This window comes from Micrasema longulum, unplaced genomic scaffold, assembly GCF_059751315.1.
Source record: "Micrasema longulum isolate JH-2025_06_02 unplaced genomic scaffold, ASM5975131v1 h1tg001975l, whole genome shotgun sequence".
NCBI lineage: Eukaryota > Metazoa > Arthropoda > Insecta > Trichoptera > Brachycentridae > Micrasema > Micrasema longulum.
This window is the reverse complement of record NW_028279148.1, coordinates 27,905-53,326: the sequence shown is the minus strand read 5'-3', so window position 1 is coordinate 53,326 and position 25,422 is coordinate 27,905. Positions and strand designations below refer to the sequence as shown.

At 35.0% G+C, this 25,422-nt stretch overlaps 1 protein-coding gene across 5 annotated transcripts in view; it reads right to left on the bottom strand.

Moving 5' to 3' along the window:
* Nucleotides 1-817: 817 nt before the first annotated feature.
* LOC148273349 (smoothelin-like protein 2) overlaps nt 818-25,422 on the bottom strand; it is a 44,772-nt gene continuing 20,167 nt past the window's right edge. Inside the window, exons 2-9 of one of the 5 annotated variants that reach the window (XM_088238829.1) lie at nt 18,504-18,587; nt 14,729-14,804; nt 10,288-14,291; nt 9,837-9,899; nt 9,616-9,706; nt 8,779-8,929; nt 4,178-4,329; nt 818-1,482 (exon numbers count right to left, since the gene is read on the bottom strand). In XM_088238829.1, the coding sequence (XP_088094955.1) occupies nt 10,468-14,291; nt 14,729-14,744 (3,840 nt within the window). In that variant the 5' untranslated portion in view covers nt 14,745-14,804; nt 18,504-18,587 and the 3' untranslated portion in view covers nt 818-1,482; nt 4,178-4,329; nt 8,779-8,929; ... (1 more) ...; nt 9,837-9,899; nt 10,288-10,467. Of the gene's footprint in view, nt 1,483-4,177; nt 4,330-8,778; nt 8,930-9,615; nt 9,707-9,836; nt 9,900-10,287; nt 14,292-14,728; nt 14,805-18,503; nt 18,588-25,422 lie in introns of those variants that run through there. The other 4 variants (XM_088238830.1, XM_088238828.1, XM_088238832.1 and 1 more) reach the window with 4 other exon arrangements.

Genomic DNA, 25,422 nt, shown 5'->3' with positions numbered 1-25,422 from the left:
TGAACTGAACACTGAATTACAAATAGGTTGATTATATCGTAAAAATTCCCTTTCCTCTTTTCCACTTCACTACCTTCTTGCCGGGCTCTGCTTTTCTTTTCTTGTGTAATATTATCTACTGTAATATCCGAGGCTTTACTGACAGACTGCATTAAGTCATTAAAACAAGTTCAGAGATAATCGTATTTAAAGCTTTTTTATTGTTTCAACGCATTATTTCTCCCACATTTTTTTAAAGCTTTTAAAGAGTAATCTTTATTTCTAGACATAGCATAAATTTTGAAATCAGCATATTGCACCTATATATTTGAAATATACAAAGACTGTTGACTTAAGGTGATTCTAAACGAAAATATGACACTAATTATTCATAGATGGGGGGCTTTTATAAATTTTTATTGAAAAATGCAATTTTTACGTTCATTTTCAATGGAAATTTTAATAAAATAAGTAATTTTTTGTTTTTTACACCATTTTGGGAAAAGGACCCAAATCATATTGTTATGGTATTTGTTACAATAGTGTAAAGTTTCCGCAAACCATGTTTTGTAAAATTTCCATTGAAAATAAACGTAAAAAGTGCATTTTTCAATAAAAAATAATAAAAGCGCCATCTATGAATAATTAGTTTCATATTTTGCCTTTCACCAATTTGCCAATCACCTTAATGCATTCTGTCAGTATAGCCTCGATGATTTATATTTGTAAAAAACTTTAACCAAATGTATGTACTATTTTTTTAATGATTTATGTATATAGTTTTTCCTAATAAAAATGAACCAGATGAAATAATATGGGAAATAAAGAAAACACATAATTTATAATCACATTTATTATTATAAACAAGCTTTTAAGCATGGTATTAAAATCTTAATATCATCACAACAATATATAGATACAAAAAAGTGTTCAATTAAATTCAAATTCAAATTAACTAAGTATTGTTCGTAAAACTCATCCAAATAATATTGTTAGTTAAGTATGATCATTAAATGAGATGTGTAATAAATAACGCCCTCCCACGTGACAAGAAAACGCTGGTAACATCGCACGTAGATTATAGTCTATGGACTTAGTTGCCAACATGAGGCGTCGCAAAACAAAAGATCTAATTCAAATGCCATTTGGTTAATTTGTTTTATTGTATTACTTGTAATAATATTATAACAGTTATAAGCGATAACATATTTAAGTATATAAAAAAGTAAAAAGGCGACAAATGAAACATTAAATAATTACTTACGAAATAATGGAATAAAAGGTTATTAACAAAGGGAACATAAGGATAGAACAAGAATGATTTGATAGACAACTCTGTACAAGGAGCCGGTGGAGGAATGAGGTCCCGCGAGGTCAGGTCAGATCTCCTCCTTGAATCGTCGGTGTATGGCCTGCACGTAGGTGAACACACACTTCCAGTCGGGCTTGCGCATGGTCACCATGTCCTCCACGTCCAAAAGTGGGTAAATTCCAGCCTTCTCGCTGGAAAACAAAAATATAACAATTAATATGTGAAGTACCAAAATAAAATATCATGTATATCATGGCCATCATCGCATGAAGAGCCAGACCTGCCGTGGGTTCAGTTGGCATAAAAAACCAGACATTTACTTATGAGAAAAGTATGAATAATATGCTTGTATTGATTGACATTTGTTTTTATCGGGGTTCAAACTGTCAGTAGGGTCGCAGTGAGTCACATCTTGCTGGAGGATGTGATTCTATTAAATGCTGCAAACGCCCATTTGCATTCCACCGGCAACACTACTGAATAGTTCAACTCATTAGCGTCCACATCGCAGACCCATTGTCAATGAGATCCCCCTCATAATGGTGTATCACAACAGATAATGAGAGGATGAAAGGCGAGTTTAAGGAAGGTAATCCTGACAGAAAAATCCACCAGAGAAAGCAATGGGAAACCAATCTGCTCATTTTTTCCCAGGAATCACTCGCCAGTACATCCGACAAGCAGTGGCCCGGTTGCGGAATAAAAGAGTAGCGCAGGCCGAGGCGCTTTCGCTGTAGTGATCGCCAACGTTAAGGGGACCTGACAAGGTACCGTAAGAAGAAGAATATTTACAAACACATATATTTCCGTCTCTTTTCAGTAAGTGACTGGGCGCTAGCACCCCTTAGGCTACGTTCTCACTACGCCGGACCGGCAGATTTGCTGGGAACCGGCTCCCGGACAATAGTGTTCACATTAACACCGGATCCCACAAGAAAACCGGACAGTCAAGTACTCATCTTAGTTGAATTCGGACCTGTGCCGGGATTCGGACCTTTATTTTTCTTCCATTTCATCGAAGTTTGGTTTCAGTATTTCACGCCATGCTGCTAACTTCAAAATTTTGTCTTTATAATCGTCTTCGGTCTTATCCCACAGAACCGGTCTCTCTTGGACCAGCGTAATTAAAGGGTCTGAGTTTATATCCATGCTACACGTCTACCTTTATCAGAATGCGAAGCCGAAATGACGCGAGGGGAACACGAGCGGGGCGAGCAGGGAGAGCGGGGGACATAGATACCGGAGCAAACTTGTTCACATTACTCCGATCCGGGTGCTCTACCGGCGCTTCGCAGTGACAAAACGCTCGGTAAAAATATCGAGCTAATTGTTTTTGCTGGATCCGGCATAATGTGAATAGCCTTATATAAATTGTACAGCCACTAGCTCTTCCGGCATTTTTACCGGTCCGGCAAATCCGGCGGCCTCCGTGGTGTAGTGGTCAAGACGCTTGACTTACGCACGGAAGGTTCCGGGTTCGATTCCCGGTGAGAATACAAAAAAAAATAAAATGTGATTTTTCTCAAGCCTGGGTGCTCTGTGATGTAATTCACCACTGTAATTAGGCCTCCTGGCCTGTTGTGGTGCAAAAAAAAAAAAATGTAAAAAAAAAAAAAAAATCCGCTGGTCCGGTATAATGGGAAACTGGCGTTAGATCCGGCGCTGATGGCATGTATTTTCGATCAACATAATCATTCCCCTTTCGGCATCCATTAGTGAATAGGACACTGCTTTGGAAAACTAAATCTATCGTATTTCGATCAACTCTTACATGATGGTAAGGTGGTCAGTCAGGAACAATGAAATATTGCAGTTTTAATAACCCTTCAAATCAATGTTTCACATCCACCCTGTCTGAAATCGAGCAACAGGACTTCAAGAATGGTAAGCGAACGCACCAACCACTTCACAAAGAGGCGGACTTATCTCCTCTCGATTTCCTTATTCACGATTTTTATCTGAGTGCAATCATTGAGTCAAAACACGCGTCCAGGGTTCTGGTTCTAGTTCACACACAGAACTGTATTCTTCGTCCGGCTAGAATGAGTCCTTTATAATGTTATAAAGATGCAAAAGGAAACAATAACCAGGCAACACATCACCAAACTTAACTTAACCTAACCCAACAGCATATCAAAATGCCACTGAGTTAACCTATAACTCTTTGCCTCACTTTGAATACCTAGATTGATTCATATATTTTTTTTCTAAAAATCTACTTTGGCAAACAAATGTTTATCGCAGAACTATCGCTAAACTAGCAGTTTACAATGGAGTTCTAGTGCCAACTCTAATGTACAGGAGCGAAGTATGGAATTGGAAAAATGATAATGAAAGTAGGTTGAATGCTGTCGAAATGCGATCCCTCAGGCGAATGTGTGGTGAAACGATGTGTGATAGGTGTACAAATGTCGAGATCCGTGAACTGTGTAAGGCTGAGACATGCATTATCGACAGAATCAAGAAAGGGGTCCTGCGTTGGTTTGGACGTGTAGAGCGAACGGACAGCGAAAGAACGGCTAAAAGGATATACGATGCGAATGTTGATGGATGCAGAAAACGAGGAAGACCGAGAAAGACATGGCACGACCAAGTCCATCAAATACTTGAAGAAGAACATGTCAAGAGTAGGAATAATCGGCATGCGTGCATGAGAAGATGTATGAATGTAGAGGAAGCGAGGTCTGTATGCAAAGAAAGAGTGATATGGCATCCTATCCCCTCTGCCTACCTCTAGGGGGAAACGGCGTGATGGTTTGTTCGTTTGTTTTGTTTAAATTAGTTATCATATCCAACAAAGTCCAGAAATTTATTTATCTATATGTCACGCGAGAACAAGGTCTGTAAGATGATTCTGCTAATCACTGTCTAGTGTCTGTGACTTACTCTGCGACTTTGAAGGCCAGCGTGAAGTTGTGTCGTCTCTGGGTAGGCACCAGTTTGGAGTAGTCGTACGCATCAGGGAGGAAATGGTGGATGAGTGCGCAGAACGCCAGACCGTCCATCCAGCTCGTTGAGAAGTTGTCTAGCTTTACATTCTGGAACACAATAAGTTTGTGAGACTCAAATGCTCCACAAAGCTGTTTTTGATCTAAACATAATTAAATTTTAGAACTTGGTAAGTAAATAACCTTGATGTATTCAAAACAGTTTTAAAATGGATATGTCAAAAGGAAAGTTATGTTTTAGAAATCTGATAATAACTGAGGCAATTAAAAGTGATAATTTACGGGATAATATTTACTTCACAGAAGCAGGATCGTCTTTAAATTAATTAATATAGCTCAAATACATCAACATATTGATATTTTTGAGGGCTCAGGGCATGTCACATAGACATACACATTATTAATATGCCAATGGCTCAATTAGGAACATTTTTTTGTTTAATGGTGACAAATTTGATGTACTTTGGAAATTGAGAAATTGGAGAATTTAACATTGTTTGGAATTTTGATTACTGAGATGAAAATGGTATTTTTGAATCAAATCTGCAATCACAAGAAATTATCAGTACACAAGTTATTATCATTAACCTGTTTTAATTGACTTTCTAGAAAATTATATTCAACATTATAAAATTACAACCCCTGCAAGAAAACGGGATACAAATTTATTTGAATAACAGACATTTTGAAGTCAAAGTATTTAAAAACCAATTTCCTTATTTTAAGTATGTTTATGGGTAATTTTTTTATCTAAATCAAATAATAACAAACATTTAGGATTGAAAAAACATTAATCATTACAAACTTAATAGAGTTTTATGTATAGTCGCGATTGTAGAACATCAACAGATGTGTGAAAAATGCGACATTGACTTTCTTTAATATTTGATCTTGAAAAGTTTTTATGTAAAGCCTTTTTAAAGGCTGTATATTGGCTGACTTTGTACTTGTAGACATCGAATCTAAGTTAAAAAACAAAAGAAATACAGGTGTCCGATAGTCAAATTGAAAAAAAAACTTAAATTTATGTTTTGCACAGTTGGTAAAATGATAAAACATTCTGTATAGACAGCGGTAATCGTAAAGTTTTATGTTGACACTAAAATTTGAGTTTCTTACACATATATCAAATTTATAAACTTCTTATGCACTTTCAAGTCATTTTTCCAATCTACACTTCAATGTGGAAATGAAGGAGAATTAGAAGTCCTAGAAAGTCTTCATCAATTCATTTAAATAATACTATAATAAGGTCCATATGAAGAAATGTCTTTCGATGCATGTCAAAATAGTTTTAAAAGCATCATTACAATACATTGTTTCATATGGGAATAGGACATAAAACTTTATCATTTCTAAGTTGCTGTGAAGTTTTGCCCTGACCATGCAGTAGTAGAAATAATACAAATTCAAAGAAGAGTAACTTCCAGATTCCTGTGCGAGTCCAGTGCGCCTTTGAATGGAAAATCATGTTATTAATCATTATTTGTAAATCACAACACCCACAAGATATGCAGACGAGGCCTCCTTTGTCCTACATTTTGGTACATTCACCTGAGCTTGGGTACTCTTCAATGTGTGCTGTTTTGTACCACGCGCAGAGAATTCACCATCAAACAATTAAATATACATGGAAACCTAAACAAGGTTCGGACTAAGTTTAAATCAAATATTATTAGAAATTAAACGCTTGTCAAAGTCACCAAAAGTGCAATATAAAAATAGATTCTAAAATTTGTACAAGAAACCTAAGAAATAAGTCAATATTTTTTATACGGGTTTGAGTGAATTTATTTATAGAACAAGCTAGAAATATTTCGAGCTTATAAAATTTAAATGGCTAAACTTTTGAACTTATGAAAAAAATGTTTCGGTAGACATTTTAATAGTTCACTTATTATTTGTCAAAGAAAATAGTAAGGAAAACTAAAATTTCCTGAAACTACATGAATATTTACTTGTCGATAAAAATCCCTGTCAAAACTAAAATGGCCAAACTTATTCAGCTCACTCGTGCGATTTCTTCGACAAAGAAGATTGGCCACGATAAGAATTATCTAACTCTAATTTAGCGCTCATAAAAAAACATTTAAAGATTACTTTAGAGAGTTAAAAGTTATAATTTCTTCATTGTAAGCAACGGAAACCACAAATGGTGTGGGTGTGAAAACCTAAGAAAATCATTAAAAAGTACCAGATTAGAATTTGCACATTAAAAAACATTACATTTAAATGACTGATGGCGATTTCTCATAACTTGGACAAATTTTGTGTTAATACTGTATTGTTAATATGTCAGTGTTGTTACGGGACGCAAATCATTCTAAAATCATGTTAAGAAAAGTGTTATATCAATCTTTATAAACAGTCTCTAGAAAGTTTCACTGTACAGTGTAATAATTTATGTTTTCGATTAAGATTGTTAAATAAAATATTGAAATAATAAGACAAGTTAATGTAACTAATGGAAAATATTCACTTCTTTGAAATATAAAGTTGTGTGTAGCCTGTCTCGAATGTAAATAAAATAACTTGAAAATGGAGGTGTATCAGTTGATGTCAAATAAAACGATCACTCAATTTTGTATAAATTTTTTGATAGGTAGAGTTTGACCTTCTGTTTTATTCATGAACACCTTTTGTTTGAAAATTTCAATTGTTTACGGTTTACAATATTGATGACACTTTTAAAAAATCTTGTTGATGGGTTTCTACACATTTGTGTCTGCTTACGAGACAAACTCAAATTGGATATTAGAAGGGAATTCTGATTTCACTTTGTTTCATTTGTTTAAGGTATTTTAGTTTAGTGTCAAATCTTTCGGTCATTTATGCACTTAATATAAATGCTTTGTTGGGAATGTGCTACATTAGGTTTTCTGCTCTTAATAGTATAATGAACGCATTATTTATACTTATGATTAGAGACTATGAAACAATAATCTATTGTGGACTTCTGTATTTATATCTTTGGAGGTTGATTGACATTAGCTGTAGGAGTTTTCATTCCTAACTGAAGACATTCATTGGAGTTTATAATAAACTTAATTAATAATGTACATAACATTTATAAGCTTTGGAACGTGGGGTGATTGCAGCTAAATATTTGCTTGATTGATTGCGCTGTTGAATCAATATTATTATGAAAAAGCGTTGAAAAGGGTGCTCATTGATTTAGGAAAATATTTGTCAAGTGGACTAACAGCAAAACAACAACCAAGTAAGTCACATAACACCAGTTGTTTCTATTCACAAACCAATTATTATTTTCTATGCCATGCAATATTGTAAAAAAAATGTATGTTTTTGTTCTGTGGGATAGTCGAAATAATTCTGATGTATAAATAAACAGGGATAATGTGTTTACTGATTCAATAAATTATTTTGAATTAAAGTTATTTTCTATTTCTGACATCTTTGTTAAAATGAACATTACAGTGAGTTTACCTAAGATTGTATGTAAGTGTTTTGTACGTATGTCTATGAATATTAAATATGTGTAATATATATAGGTACAAGGTAAAGCATTTAGGTCTGTTGTGAGATTAAAGTGTATTTTGAGGTTAATCCGTCATCAAAATGACACAAAACAATAATTAATATTTTTAAAAGATGATGTACACAAAATGCACCATTTTTGTGTGTCTGTTTTTGTTTTGACATAACACAAAGCACAATACATTTAAAACGGTTGAAATTGGATTATTTAAAGCCATTGCATTGATTTAGCTAATGTCAAATCATTTGATCAGGGAGTTACAATACTGAAATTGTCTAGTTTGATTAATAGACTGAAAATTTTTAACTGCATTCCTCTTCATTAGGTATTGTAACAAATTATTATTTTTTGTTGTTGTATAGCACATAGACTAATATTTTTTTAAATATGCAGTGAATGAGAATCAATCATTGAAAATCTTTTTTTATTTATTGCTTCTTAACTTGCTGACTGTAGAATCAATATATTTTATTTATATTATATTAGAGGAATTTTCTTTTTTTATTTATATTAGAGGAATTTTCATGTGATGTTTCCATACAATACATTGCTGACTAAGAATTAAATGAACTTACATAATAAACATTTTAGCTAATTTACAGACAAGAAAATAAAACAAACAAAATATTATATATTATGTTCAGAATATTAAACTATTATGATTTTATAAATTTGTTATCACTATGCTTTGCAAATTATTTTTCATTGTGACACGCTGATATGTCCAATTACAGTGATAAATTACAGCACAGACTATCCTGAGTTGAGAAACACAACATTCATTAATATATATCACAGATAATTGAACCCAGAAACCCACCCCATCATGCCTTGGACAAATTAATGTCTTAGCCATGAGGGTAGCCATTTATTATCGTTGTTTACTGCACTTTTTATGGCGAAGCTTTCTTTTTTAAAAATCTTGATTCGTTCACCTGGCTTTTGATGAGCGATGTTTTGTGTCATTCTAATGATTGGGAGTAAGGGAAAAAAGAGTGTGGGGTTTACGAGTGGTGTGGGTCGCTCGAAGTGAAGAGTACCTCATACTCCTGTGTCTTGTCTCGGCACCACTGCAAGAGGCGTTCCTTGATATTGGTGGCGCTGGCCTGCAGCTGTGGGTCTGTGAACTTAAACATCGGGCCCCCCGTCGGAGTCCCCGGCGTCCCCGGCGTCCCGGGGGACTTCGGGGTGCTACGCCCGCCCAAATTGCCAACCGTGAGAAATGCAGACAAACTCAAACATCTTTCTTTTACCTGTTCTCATCAAACCAATGCATTTCCTGGCTAACTTAACCTAACCTTGCTCAACTTGTCTGTCATAAACCTCATCAGCTATAACCACTACAAATTACAGACAAGCTTGAACATCACACAGCACTCATTGCATTAGTCCGTTTCCCAGCTTACCTAACCTGAGCATAACAAAGTAAGTTGTTCCAAATTAAGAATAAAACATTCTGTGAAGTCAACAATAAATTTAACACTGTAAGAAGTAAGGTTTAACCACATCCAGTATTCAGTAACTGACATGATTCTGTTCCAAATTATATGGGAACTAAAAATCACTATTCGAGTTGATAATTTCGTATGTGGTGGAATTATTTATAGTTATAGAATACCATTACGATTAAATTGTTTGTTTTCAAAACATCAAAATGTTAGTGTATTTAATTTATTGAAGAAATTCTTGAAATATGGTAAACAGATGAGTAATAATTATTATGTAATAGAACGAATCTTTGAAATGAAATATATTCTTGAGATGCAATGATCGACTGAATAAGATAAATAATGGTAAGATTGGTGCGTACTGTAGTTTGATATATAAGTGTATAATCAATATAACGAGTAATATTATATGCAGTGCTGAAGACATACCTTGGGGCGGATTGTGTGGAGTTTTGTTTGTCCAGTTGCCGAAATTTGGCAAAGGGCGAAACAGGTTTGGCCTTGGGGGCATTCTCGATAACTAAAATACGAAAATGCAAATGTATCAATATCACATACACTAAAATTAAGCGAAGCGTGAAATTCATGAAAATCTACTGATTTACAATTGACACTATTATCTTTGTTGAATTGAAACATACTATAATTACCTTTGTCAGAGACATTGGAGATTTTCAGTGTGGTAGCAGTAGTTTCGAGGGTGGTTACACTTTCTGCAATGAAAATAACAAATCATGTGAAAATGAGCCATACTAGACGTACAAGGAGCGTATTCAAATCAAAACACAACTGAAGCATTGCGAAAAAGCAACATTTTTAGTCAAAATGATAATAATAATGATTATTGCTGATGGAGCATAACAATATGTATTACGGGAGAGGGGATATGTAGAACTAAAATGTGTATCGGCATGAATATAATATATAGATTAACGGGTATGTACAGATGCGTGTTTAACACAAATGGCATGCGACACACTTGTGGTTTGGGTAGCTGCTGCTCTACGCATGCTGTTCGGGGAGACAGAGACAGTATGGACGACTCCTGGCGGAGCAAGTACGGGAGGCAAGCGCACACGGAACTCCAAGATGAGCACTCACTGTAAGCTGCTACTGGCCGCTGAGCTTCCTCTTCAGCACCTCCTCACACATCTCTTCTCTACCCTACACTTTAAATTAAAAATCAAACAACATATCCTTATTGGAGAATGATCCCATACAAATCTAGTCTACTATTGGATGGTTTTTGGGAATGATAATGTCGGCGACTCGTTTCGAGGCCTACGAAGACTTGAACAGATCTTCAAACGCGTCCTCCACGTTACTCTCGTCGAGCAGTGCGAGCTCTGCGTACGTCATCTGGGGCATTGTCTGACTGCGGCCCAGACCGAAGTTTTGCGTTGAGATTTTCTCTATCGTGGGGTGGCGGTTAATAGAACTCACTTTTGCTTTCGGCTGGTACTTAGTCGGGACATAATTCGGGTGTTTGTGTTGTTCGTCACAACTTTCATAGAGCGAATGTTGGGATGAAGATTTTGACAGTTGGTTCGGTGATACTTGACCGGAGAAATATGCCTCCACAGTTTTCTTCTTCTCGTTAATCTTTTCTTTTGTTATGCCAGCCTCGAATTGCTTGGGAACAGACAACAAGTGCATTGACTTTGCTCTGGAAACGATTTTGTTTGATGGAGATGATAATCTGGGTGAGGGAGGTTTCATGGCATTTTGCTGGCTCAGCTGGTGCCAGGATTCTGATTTGCTCAAAGCAGTTGGAGATGGTGTTTGAGAACCGGAACTATTTATCGGAGAAATAAATGCTCTGTTGTTCAAGGGTGGAAAGTGCAGTTTAGAGCAAACAATGGCTTCTCCTCTGGCATTTATTTCTAGAGAATCTGAAGAATATGCCTGGTTTTTCATCTTTCCCGGATAATAAGTGTGATTTGGATTTCTGTTTGCTTCCGGACTCTGCACAGATTGACTGTAGTTATTTCTAGAGGATACATTATTATACTGGATAGTCGGTATTCTTTGACTACTGTTTTGACTAGAGAGATGATTAGAATTATTATAAGAATTAGGTACTTGATTGTAATGTGAGATTATGTTAGAGTTAGGAACTTGATTTGGTTTGACAAGAGCCGTGTGAGATCTCGGTTTCTGCAATCGCGAACTATAATCTGTTGGAATATTATTTTCAATCAAGTTGCTCGTTTGTTTAGGGTAAGCTTTATCGGGAGAATTTTTCTTTTTCTTTTCAATTTGACTTATGACGTCATGTTTAGGGCTGGAGAATTTTTGCAACACACCCTTAAGGCTTTTGGCTGCTGTGTCTTTCTTTTCATATGTTTCCTGAGTATTTTTCGGTTTAATAACCGCCTGTTGAGAAATTGGTGCTTTCATCACTTTAGTTACAGCCTTGTATTCAGTTTGGCTTAATGTATCAGAATGATCTTTTTCGGGAGTTTTCGGGACAGATTTCCTGAATTTCTCTTCTTTAATCGATTCCATAGAGTTAGAAATATTTTTATTGGGTGATCCTAGTGGCGATTGCTTAGAAGAGTCTTGATTTAAATTATTTAGAACTAGATCCGGTAACTTTTTCAATGGCCTCGGATTATTCTCTTCAATATCGGGAATTTGAGCTAAAGGAACGAATGTAGAAACTGGGCTGGGTGGTGTGTAATCCGTGACAGTATACGTGTACTTCTGGGAAGATGGTATGTGTTCTGAATATCTCCTAGTTGCTGGAACAATAGCTGATGGTTTTCCAAACTTATTGTTTTGTCTGATTTGTTTTTCATAAAATTCAATTTGAAGTCGCTCAGCATCAATTTTCGTGGGGAATTCTACTTCTTCTTGATTTTTATCAAATTGTTGCTTGAGAGTTTCCAGCTTTTGTACGAGATTAGGCGCAGACAAAGGTCCGGGCGGAGGAAGAGCATGCGGCAAAGAAAGTCTCTTGGCTGGAGGAAGATTGCCATTCTGTTGGCTGACTGGGTTAAAATTCTTTTCCCTGTAAGGAGGTATATGCAAAGGCTGTGGTATGACCTCATCATGAGGAGTCTTCTCAAACTTATTAACAGCAAGATTGAGAATACGATTTTCTTTAGAAGAGTTTGTCCACGCCCAGGGGACGGGTGGTCCCAAAGGAGATCTTTGCGTTGGGGGTTTTGTAGCCAAATAGTTATGATTTTCCAATCCATTTTTCATTATGTTTTGATTAGTTTGTTCCGGTTTGCTAAATTCTGTACTGGCCAATTTCTTCACTTTTCCCGATACTGAAGGAGGTGACCACACCGCTGGAGGTGGGTAAGCTGTAACTGGTGATGTTACCGTTGTTTTCTTAGGCAGTGGTTTGAAGGCTGACATAGGAGCGTGAGAAAATTGATTAACAGGGATCGGTTTTGGTATGGGCTTAATCAGTTTTCGGTCGGGTAAACCGTTAATCATTTTGGGTCCTGCAACCATCAAAGAACCTGTAATAACCTCTCCCCTTTCATCACCATGCGGAGAGAATTTCGAATATTTTTTGCTATCATGTAAACTATTCAGATAGTTAGCACTACTTTTGGTGAGTTTTGGTCCAAAATTAGATGGCTTAGAAAAGTTGATTGAATCGTCTGATGTTTTCCAGAACTTTTTGGCAGATGAAGTGCTAGAAGATCGGCTGTTGTCAGTCGTAGAGCCTTCGAAAACATTTTTAATACTTCCGAAGCAACTGCTCCAGTTGCAGCCTCCACGTTGTCCGCTAGGACTATTGTGGGACCAAAGGGAATTAGAATCATTATTATTGTGTTTCTGTATAAAAGCTAAAAATTTGTGATCATTATCAGTTTTGGGCCTAAATTGTGGGATTTTCGGTTTTACTTTCTCCATATCATCAGCGTTGTCTTTATTTCTTCCGTCTCCACCATCGTCATCGCTATCTACTTGATAACAGTGCAATGGTTTCGGAATATCAATTGTATTAGCGCGTTTCATCCGGAATTTTTTATTCGTAAACCGGTTTGAAGATTTAACAACAGGTTCTGCCTGTTCGAGGTTATTAGTTCCGTTGACTAACTTCTGTTCGATTTCCTTGACTCTAGAAATTTGTCTAGGTGGTGGGAAATCTTGTTTGGGAGAAGTGATCGGAGGAGGATTATATTTCGCAAAGCTTCCAGAAAAGCGATTTGAAGAGAGGTCTCCGTTCATTTTAGGCTGAGTGAACGTTTCTACTTGGACAGGTTTTTTCTGTCTCAAAACAACGTTTGTTCTAATAGTTTCGGGTTCCTCGTTAGAAATGATATTCGTTTCTGAGGAAACTTTATTGTCGTCATTTTTCTTTTGCGCAGCTTTTATTAGAGAATCTTGAACAATTTTGGCGACGTCTTCCATGTAAGAGTCTGAACCCCGATCTAAAGACATAGATCCTTGAAGAATAGGTTTTTTAGAAGACGTATTGACAATCGGCGAGGCTTCAACGTGGGCCATTTGCTTATTTGGAACTTGTCGCTGCTGTACGGTGGGCGCATTATGGAAACTAACTTGTTCTTCTGGAAGAGCGATTTTCGATTTTGGAGAAAAAGTACGTTTGAGATCGTCGTCTTTCTTATTGGGCAGCGCAAACGGCTGAGCCGTTGAATTTTTAACGACGGGAGACAGTAAGGGAGATGACGGCGAGGAGCAGTCCTGCTGCAGAACAGTTCCGAGAGACGCTTGTTTCTGCAGGGCGTACGGCGAAACTTCGGCGGGAATTTCCGTTTGTTTTTTAGTTTCAAGATGCAGCGGGAAGTTCATATCTTCCACCACTTTCCTCGCATCGATAAGCTCCTCTTTGGTCACGCCCACGGTGTGCCTCGCCTTCCTGTCTCTCCGCTTAAAGGTCCGGGGGGGCGGAGCGCCGCGGCCCGCCGACAGGAGCCCCGCCTGCAGGCGCGCCACGAGCTCCAGCAGGTGCCCCCCCTGGCCGGGGCGCAGGGCCCCCTGCAGGCGGGACAGGGCCCCGTGCACCTCGCTAATGAGAGGGGCGGGGAGCGGTCCCGAAGCGGGGGGACACTCACCCTTAACAGAAGGCTCCGCGGCGCCTCCCTCCTCGGCTGCGGCGGCCACTATCTCCGCGCAAGCTGCAATACACAAAACCACCGTCAGATTTCAGTAGCTCAGCATTTGGAATGACAAATTGATACGTTAATAAAAGAGATATCGTTATAATGAATGAGGTACTGCTATTCAATCAGTAAGTACCTACTTTACTCATTAGTAAAAATAAGCATGATCTACATAACAAGACGTCGGAGTTTTACATCTTAAATATGAAAACACTTATTTATCATCCAAATTGTGAGTATATTATGATACATTCGAAAACAAACAGAGACAAAGAGACACCGTGTATTTTGGATCTCGTCCAACGAAGTTAAGTTTTCAGATTTTTTTTCGTATTTCAAAAATATATCTTTGACCTTAACTAAAAGAGATGAAGGCCTAATTTGATGACCTAAACTAACCTAAACTAACGTGACCGAATCTAATCAAACCTGACAAAGAAACAAAAGCTCACCTTCTTGCTCTGCCATCACCTGACGCAGCCTGGCGCGGATTTGTCTTCTTTCCTCGTAGTCGTTACTTTCCTCCAACTTGAACAACAAAAAACAGCAATAAACATCTTAAACTACGTATTACTAAGTTAAATGAGGCTACTACAGCCATTTTTATCTTTGTACCGGGATTTGCTAGAGGTCAATTTTTATTGTTCTCCATCAAAAATTATGTTAGTTGTTATGATTCGCTTATTCTTCTACTGAAACATTAATTATGCTTCCATGACTGCTCATTCTTCCATCATTATCGATTTGAAATAGTTCTACTAAATTTATTTATTGTGATTACCAAAAAATAACGTGTGTTTAAAAAATCTCGCAAACAAATGACGATCAGTTTTCCTTACTCTTTCAATAACACCCCGATCTCTATAAAAGATAGTCAAATTCGCGATTTAGGTATTATTATTGATACGAAACTAATGTTTAATATTCATATTGAATCAGTCCTAAATTAAACGTATACAATGGTCGGACTTATTGTGCGGACATTGAAACCATTTAAACATGCAGAGACATATGAAAAACTTAACAAAACATTTGTTCGTCCCCAGCTAGAGTACTGTACTCCTATTTGGTCACCTTATTATAATGTTAGTATCAATAGACTAGAAAGGGTTCAACAATTTTTTTAAGCAGGTCGACTACCGGTTAAACATTAACTTCTCTAACCATGCTGAAAGTACGCAGTACAATGGAATAAACTCTCGTAAAAATCGAATAATAATGTTAGACCAGTTATTTTTATACAAATTAATAAATAATAAAATTGATTCTCCTAACATACTTGAAAGACTTCCATTCCGTGTGCCATCTAGACCGACAAGACAAAATCTTCTGTTTTACTCAGAAAACGCGTCAGCAAACTATTTGAAATAATCTACAATACTTAGAATATGCGACCAATATAACAATAGATTTACCGAGGCTGATATTTTTTTGTGACAATGTATGTAAATTTAGGTAAAAAATCATAGACATTTTGAGAGAAGCAGATATTTAACTTTAATATTAAATACATATTTTTTCATTTCTTTTCTTTTACATTTGTTATAATCAACATAATTTAAATTATTGTATTACCTAAGTATAATATTTTTTTGGTGTGTGCATGAGTGTCCTACACTAACATACAAAGAAACTGTCAATATTTCTGTACATACTGTTTTTTACCCAATAAAACAAATAAGTAAATAAAATGAGCTTTTTTTATTTGCGCAAAAATAATACATATTACGCAAAAATGCAGAATAAAGGGTGATATTTATGTCCACATATTTTGTATAGGTGTACAAAATCCGAGAAAGCTTCTTCTTAAGCTTTCACAAAAGAATTACAACTTGTACAAAAATAGCAACCAGCATTTTCCGTCGCCGATTTTCGCTGGTTGCGCAGTAGATTATTAAAGATTCGCTAACACCAGAGTCATTGCCAACGACCAGTAATTTTTAGGTACAAGAAATAAAGAAAAAGTTCTCGTGGGAATAAAGAATTTGAGGAGCCGCTAGCTAGTAATGCTGGAACTTCGAATGATTTACTAGAGAAAATGCTCAAATCGCCCAAGCTGTCAATCTTATATTCTGGTTTGCGTGAAATTACAAAAAGTGATTAAACTACTCGTATTATGTCATAATAAAAGTCTGGAAAAAACTTTGGACGGTGCACTATGGAAAATGGTAGAACAACGGCATATCATAAGTGTTTTTTACCAATGTAGCTACTGACACATTTCAACATATTTTTTATATGAAATTATACATATTTAATAGTTCGAGAGTCGAACTTTAAAATAATGTTAGAAGTTAGAATTTTAAATTAAGTAAATATGATACTTTTTTTTTCAATGGAACAAACCGTATTTTTTACGGATACCATTTTAAATCAGTTCTCTTCACCACTTTAAAAGTTTTTTTTTATTAAACTTTGCAGGAATAGATATTAAGTATTATATATCTGAAAAGTTCATCTCAACTAAAACCTGATATTTTTTTTCTTCATATATACATTTAAATAATTATACAAGAAAATAGTATTTAAAAAAGTTTATCGAGACTTTTGACAGTCACCCACGTCTCTCCATGCTTTACATTGAATGCTGTTTTGTAGTCTAGGTATTCATAAAAAAAACATTTATAAAAATTAGCCGTCAAAATTTGCCTATCATGAAGTAATTGTGAAAAGAGTGATCAAAGTGAGAAAACCAAAAACCGCTATCTATGGAGGCTTCAAATGTAGACTATTTATGAAAAATATTTTCGAATTAGTTTGTTATTCATTATTGAATCATTTATTGATATTATTGATGAGTATTTGTCATTTTATAATAATAATAATAACCCATAGATATTATAATAATTAGTTTGTATACATATTATAATCAAATGAACGCCATTTTTTATTTTTTCAATGTTATTTTTAATATTTCACTGTGTGAAAATGAAAATATCATTATGTAATTTATTTCATTTGAAGCTTTTAAGACTATTTTATATTCGTAAAATTTTATCATTTTTTTTAAATAAAAGAGTGACCTTTGATCTGAAACCTACTTTTATTTTCCGTAGTGCGGTGGGGGAATTCGATTTTGCTTCTACCTGTGCTAAAATATGATCGGAAAATGTCCGAGGGTTGTTTTGTGGAGGTAGAAAATCGGAAACTGAAAGAAAACTTATGCCCAATATTGAAATGGTTTATGAAGACGAAATATTCCTTTTATATTACACTGTGATATGCCAAAACCGGCCATTTTGCAGGATAGTTAAAGGAAACTATTTTACATCTTGACATGATAACGCCTAGTATTTTTTGGAGCATATACTCATTTGACAGTTAAAATATAATGAGAATAACATCGTAGCTTCAATTTTTTAAAATGGAAAAAATAAATATTCTCGGCCTTATGATTTACCCTGATATTTAAATTTTGGGGCCATTTTCAACGAGTTGTAAATAACTCTATTATAAAATGGGAAACAAGTCGGGGTAGAGTTGCGTTCGAACCTCTGACCTCTGATCCGTGACTCCGCAACACTAGTCGCGGGACCACAATCCGATTCAAAGTACTATAGTGATCTTGCCGACATTTTATTCGACGAGGAAGTTCATTGCAACGGGAAATTGGATATGAAATTATTTTTTTTCACGTGGTAAAAATTAGAGCATTCAATTTTATGGCAAAAGTTACTCTAAAATGTATGAAAAAATTAATGAAAATTATTTTTATGTAAATGAACTATTTTGAACGTTTTAACTAGTTTTAGGAAATTAACCAATGACAGAGTGTTCCACCAATCGGGACAACGCACCGCAGAGAACTTGTGACGTCACAGGCGAAGTAATTTCAAAATTTGAAAATCCCAAAACTTCAAAATATCACCGCGTTGATAACACAATACATGAAAATACATATTTTTAAAATTGGTTTAGTTTGATGGTGTATTAACAAATAATAATAAAAAATAACCGAACTTCCTCATTGATTTAAAAGAACACTAACGTTTGTGGTACATCTCGCTCAAAAAAATCACAGAGATACGCGAGTGTTCTCTTCTAAAAAAGCAAACAAAAAAGTGTGGTTAAACTGCATTTATAACTCAAAACAGCCAAATTTAGACTTGCGATAGTGTACTCCTGGGGGTGCGATATGATAAACGTAGATTGTTTGAAGGATTTAACAAAAAAGAATAATGATGGATAGGATATATCGCAGCATTTTATGAATGTGTTCGACTTTACCAATCTTCTCAAGATACGTTCGTCCCAAATGTCCTCAATATCCTGAGACTGCTTGGAGGACTTCTTCACGACCGTTTTCGACTCCTGGAAAGAAGGAAAAGAAAGAATTAAGACAAAATTCATTGAATAACAAATCAAAACATTCATGATCCCACAGTAATTCATTTGATATTAATTTTCGACTTAATGGCTGTTTTTTGGGTGAAAAATCCAGATAGAAGTCGATTATAGATAAGTCCGCTTCGTTGTGTGGTAGTTAACTTATTCGGCTACGATTCATGATGTGCTGAGTTCCATTCCTGCCAGGGTGGACGTAAAATATTGATATGAAAGGTTTTTTGAACTGCAATATTTCATTTATTTATTTATATAAAGGTACATATTACGAAAAAAATAATAACGAATCCCTAACTCTATGAGGCCAAGAGCCCTGTGTTGATTTGGGATACAACAAAATAGAAAGTGAAAGCATCCATATTATTAAAGAATACTACGAATAAAAATAATTACATCAACATAAATTTCAATAAACACCCGGACAACACGCTTAATAGTACTATATATTTATTTTATTTTATAAATTTATTGCATAAAATTAGTATACATATTTAATAACAGGGAATATATATAAAACTAATTAATATAAAATAAAAACGGAGTGTTCTCTGTTTATGATAGTCTCCATCTTACATGGCCTGTTCTATGATGGAGATTTTTTTATCTTTTAGAGCATAAGTAGTCCTATACTAATAAAACAATAACATTAAAAAAAACTAAAACTACTTAATTATAAATGCCTAGCTAATCAAATGTAAGAAAGTAAATTCGTTATTATACAGATATAAAGTATATATATATGTGCCAATAATACATGTTACTTAAACATAAATAATAAAGTATAATAAAAAGCAAATATAAAGCAATGAAATACATAAAAATATAAATAATATGTGTACCAATTATATAAAGTACTACGTGTTTTGATTGACACATATTTTTCAAAAAATCTCTTTCTACACTATATATGCAGTTATTTTTATTTTAAAATTTGTTTTACACTTTGAGTCTTTTACATTTGGAAATAACTCATTAAATATTTTTGGAGCTAATAAAATATGTATAATAATTTTATATAAATCTATGCATTGTGTATGTAGAAGATCGGACTATTATCAACCTCTCAGACTCTCCGCGACCAATGTCACCAAGGAAAGCAGTCAGTGACCTCTTTAGCTCGAGGCTCTGACAGCATTTCCACGGTTCTAGCATTATATTACAGAATTTTTCGTCCTATGTAAGAGTGTTGCCTTTATACCAAAGAAGTTCTAACAATTTTTTGAGAAATCAGATCGATACTGGAACTCCGAGTCTCATAATTATAAGAAACTGATTCATTTATTTATTTATTAACGGACATTGTCTATTTAAACAATTTATAGGGTTTAAATATTATAATAAAAGGATAGTTTAAAACATTAAACAAAGAAAAGAAACATTGACAAACATAAGGGACATCAAGACAAGATCTGGACTATTTATTTAGTGCTCGTTTAAATCGTTGTAAACTTAAACCAAAAAAGTCCAGATCTTGTGTTGAGTTAACAATACGACAAAGACGGGTCATGGAAGAATTAAGGCCATAGTTTGTTCTATGCCGATCGATGAACAGTACTTCATTGTTTCTCAACCTACGAGTCGGAATATTGAATTTTACTTCTTCCAGTAATGATGGAACATCGATTATACCATTTAGTATGCCGAACATATATATGGAGTCAATATTAGTTCTACGTTTTTGTAGACTAGAAATATTTAACATTGACTCTATATCAGCATAAGAATAATTACCTCTCTCGTAGCGTGGATGCTTGGACTAGAGTCCAAGCATCCACGCTACTTTTCGAAGCAAGCAATGTTGGACTGATTCTACTACTACTACTACTACCATCACGCCATTTCCCCGTAGGGGTAGGCAGAGAGAATGGACCGCCACACACGTCTATCCTGGCATACACTCCTAGCCTCTTCCACATTCATACATCTTGTCATACATGCCCTTCGGTTCTGTCTGCTTTTGACACGACCAGACTTAAGATTTTGGTTTATCTGATCATGCCACGTCTTCCTTGGTCGTCCTCGTCTAACGTTGCCGTTCATTTTTGCCATATAAACTTGTTTTACCATTCTCTCGTCGTCCATTCGTTCTACGTGACCAAACCATCTCAGAGACCCTTTCTTAATCTTATCAATTATACTTGTCTCAGATTTACACTCTCGCCTGATTTCATCATTCGTAACCCTGTCATGCATTGATTTCCCACACATTCGTCTAAGAGATCGCATTTCAACCGCGTTCACTCGGCTTTCATCCTTCCTCTGCCAGTTCCATGTTTCACTTCCATACATAAGTGTTGGGACTAAAACTCCGTTGTGCACTGCCAGTTTAGCTTCGATTGACATACTTTTATTCGAAATTACTGTGCTTAGTGCTCCGTTCATTTTGTTGCCCGCATTCACTCTTCTTTCAACATCTTTTTCTACTCTTCCATCTCTTGAAAAGCCTGATTCAATGTGATTTATGCGATTGACATAGAATGGAGACCAGACCACTATTCTAGGAGGCATATTCTAGAAGAGGGCGAACATTTGAGCTATAAAGAGTTCTGTTTGTACGGACATTAGTAAAATCAGAGGATATTCTGTTAATGAAGCCAAGTAATTTTAGTGATTTATTTACTGTATTATCTATATGCTCGTTGTATGTCAGTTTATAGTCCAAAACATTCATTCCATTAAATACTGAAACAATATTATTTATTGTAACATACTTTAAAATTACATATGGTTGGAATCGCCGAATTTCATATATCTGCGGCTGCAATGTACAACAGGCTTAAGACAAAAACGTATGAATGTCATTCACGAACGCGAACGCTACCAAAATAGGACGCGGGGCATTTTTGGAGTTTGGACTGTGTCCGAAAAAAAGCGCAAAGTACGAAATATTGGCAAAAGGAATTAAGAAGATTAGTAAAGTTTTTGATGCGTTCTTTTTGGCAGACACAATGGCCTTAACCTTGGCTTGCATCGCAGGAAGATAATATGCCAGGTAAAATATTATACGTATTTTGGTACTGATACCGGTGTTTCCGGATCTGACCGTAAATACTTAAATGTAAGTGATATGCAACAGTACAAAGGTATAATACACTAATAATAATTATATACTAAATCGGTTGCATGCACTGGGTAACGAATACTTTGACATGGCTGGTATAACAGAAGCGTCCACAAAATTATTTTTTTATTTTTTATTTTATTGAAATAAACGGCACTTAGTGCCTTTTACATATTAGTTACAAATACAATTAAATATACATACATGTAAGCATAATTATAAGTAATACAGAGCATTTAAAACAATATTATTAATTTAGAAAGTCTAAGAAATATAAACTATTTAAAAGAATAAAATATTACCAGTTATAGAATTATCGATAAAAAAAGATAATTTGGTATTAGAAATACTTTGAACCAGTTAAAAAAATAACTAAGAAGTCAATTTTGAATAACATCAAAATATATATATATATATATATATGTATTATTATTGAAAACTAATATTTAGGTAAATAGTATATGTTTATGTATAAAAATATATAATGATGTAAAAAAAATGATAAAGAGAAATATTTTTTACTTATAAATTAATTAAGAAAAGAAACGAAAAAAGAAAAATAAAACACTAATAAAGAAGTTTAAAACAAATTTTTAACAAAAGTAACAAATAGTTACCTAGAACTATTACCAATAAAATAAAGAAGAAGAGCCGTTCTATATGTAATAAATTTCATGTGAAATGAGTCACCAATGTCCTGGTACTTATTGCCTAGAGAGTGAAGTCTATTGATGACTGCATTTTTACCATATGATGTCGAAGTATTGTTGCCACAGTATTGGTAGGTTTGCCGAGTTGTCCTTTTTGGTACATTAAAACTAATTAGTGATAAAAGTGCAGGGGTGTCAACAAACATGGAATGGATTATTTTATATAAATTTAATAAATCAGTTATAACTCTCCTGTCACTTAGTCTTAATAATTTCAAAAATTATGTGCACTCTGCGGTCTATAGAAATACAAATGTTGGGCGTCTCTTTAAGAGACCGAATTATGATAGATAAGACGCCGTTTAAAGGTGACCGATATTGCAGAAAGAGAGGGGAAAACAAATGTGGCAGTGGGCGGGTCATGGCGAGACAAGAAGTTGGTAGGTGGATTGTGGACCCTACGGAAATAAAAGGAAAGTAAGGAGACCGCAGAGGAGATGGACCGACGATATTGTTGAACTCCTGGGACCTGGGTGAAAACTGAGTGTGGAGGCAGAAAAAAACACGGAAACATTTGGAAGAGGCTTATACCCAGCAGTGGAGAGGAACGGGCTGATAAGAGAGAAAGAGAAGAAGCTGTTTGATTTGTTTGTTCATTTTTTTTTTATTATTATTTATTGGGGATATCAACAGTAATAAATGTAATAAAAATATAACAAATAACATATACAGAGAATAAAACCAATGACAGATATCCACAGAAATACATTAAATACACGTACAATACATACTAGTGTGTTTGTGTGAGTGTAAGTGAGTGAGAGGGTGGGCGTGTGGGTGTTATATTGGAATGAGGGTGTCAGGTATCGAAAATATAAATATATATAAAATATTAAGAATAAGAGATAAAATTTAAAAAAATAAAATAAAACTTTATTATTGAAACTAAGTATAAGACAAAAAAGTATGTTTTAAGACGCGCATTTTAAATGTTATTTTTTTACAATCAAATGGATCAATAAGGGGAAAGTTCAAATTATATTCACTAGCAAAACGTATAAGTGGAGAGTTCTGGGCATAGTTCGTACGAACTGCTGGCACATGAAATAGAGAGCTCGACGTGTGACGGGTGCGGTAGCCGGGGACATTTAATGATAACTCCGACAAAAGAGCCGGACTATCAAGGCGTCCACTGAGTATGTCATGAAGCACCCCCATGTCCAACAGTAGACGGCGATCTTCTAAAGTAAGCAAGTGGTGTTTTTTGCAGGAAGACATATAATTGAGATCGATATACCTGCATCTCCAGTTAATTTTAAATTACATTTGTTAACACATCCACTAACCTATTAGGTTTTTTTAGGCTGACCCCCTGTTAAGCCGTAAATGTGTTTTGTATAAATAGTGGCTGAATGCCATAATTGATTATTTACGTATGACCACCAATAGTTATGCGATGAAGTTGATCATAAATAATAAGTACAATAAAAGTTTTCTTGGAAGTTTTAAGACAGGGAAATTCGAAGCAGTATATGAACAAACAAAAAATAAAACAAAAGCAAACTCTGAACATCACACATGTCGGAACAATGGATAAAATTGACCCTTGAACGGAAAGGAAAACAAAGAATAACATATAAAGAATGTATGTACAAAACCTATGTAAGACCTACTCTCGAATACGGGTTTCAGATATGGAATCCCTATTTTGTTGAGGATAATCTTATTGGAAAGAGTCCAAAGATGAGCTACAAAGTTGTCACCGAGCCTAAAACGGCATCCATATGTCGAGAGACTAGAAACTCTCGGTCTCACAACGCTGCAGGAACGGCGAGAAAGGGGTGGCCTGATAGAGATTTACAAGATACTAACAGTCACTATAGCTGCCCAAATTTAGATTCTTTGTTCAAGCTTGAATAAGATGCTCGTCTTCGAGGCCACAGTCTCAGGCTGGAGAAAACGAGATTCAATCTAAATCCACGAAAACATTTTCTAAGGAATAGGGTTGTTGATGGTTGAAATAAGCTGCCACAAGTGCTGATCTCAATGTGTAGTCTCAATGGGTTCAAAAATGGACTTGATGTGTTTCGGAAAAGTTAAAGTGCGCCAACAACTAACTTTCTTTAAAATAGATTTAAGCATATCAGCTTTAAGCTGATCGCTTAAAATTAATAAAATAATAGTAATAAAGAACCGGCAACGTAAAAGCTTAAAAACAAAAGCTTGACGAAAGATCTCGACATAATTTGCTGCGCAAACAACCGTGCGTACGTTTCGAGTTGAGTTTGTAATGAATGAAGTGTGGTGGAGTGTATCATGTGTAAAAATATTATCATTTCCAGGCGTGAGGAGTTTGACGTCATGAAGAATGATTGATAGCACCCACCAGTGGGCAGCTGACTGCAATTTCGTCGGCTCTCTGCTCGGTTAGTACGGAGCCAGGAAATGGCCAGTAAAAATATCCATCGCCGCGCTAAATGCGAATCTCGACATTGGGTGGATGAAATCTTTATTGGGCAGTGGAAAAAATTACAACTATGTAGATTCGATGGAGAAAAGCAACATTTGTCGGGATAAAAGTCAAGTCTATCTCCACCCAGAGCCGAGACAGGAGACATACATCGTGTCAGATTAAATAAAGAAAAAACTTGAAATTGTATATTTGAAGCACTAACTTTGTGGTTGTTAATTATAATAAAATTAACAAAACAGCTTTGTTTTTAACCACTTTTTTTTTCTACCGACCGATTATAAATCTACACGAGCTTCTTTTTCAAGGTATACTTAACAAATCAATTTTAATTTTTATTTTTAGTGTGTAAGGAATTAATAAATCAAGTCTTTTTGTCTTGTAACGTGAGATGGATATAAAAAAAATACAAACATTGTAAAAGTATAAAAAAAAAAAAATTATAAATAGAACCCGAATTAAAAAAGTGTAGATATAAATTATCTTAATATTACAAAACTAATTTTCAACATTCAATGAGGATCTTCATAAATCTACACAACCTTCTTTTTCAAGGTATACTTAATAAATCATTTTTTTATTTTATTTTTAGTGTGTAAGGAATTAATAAATCAAGCCTTT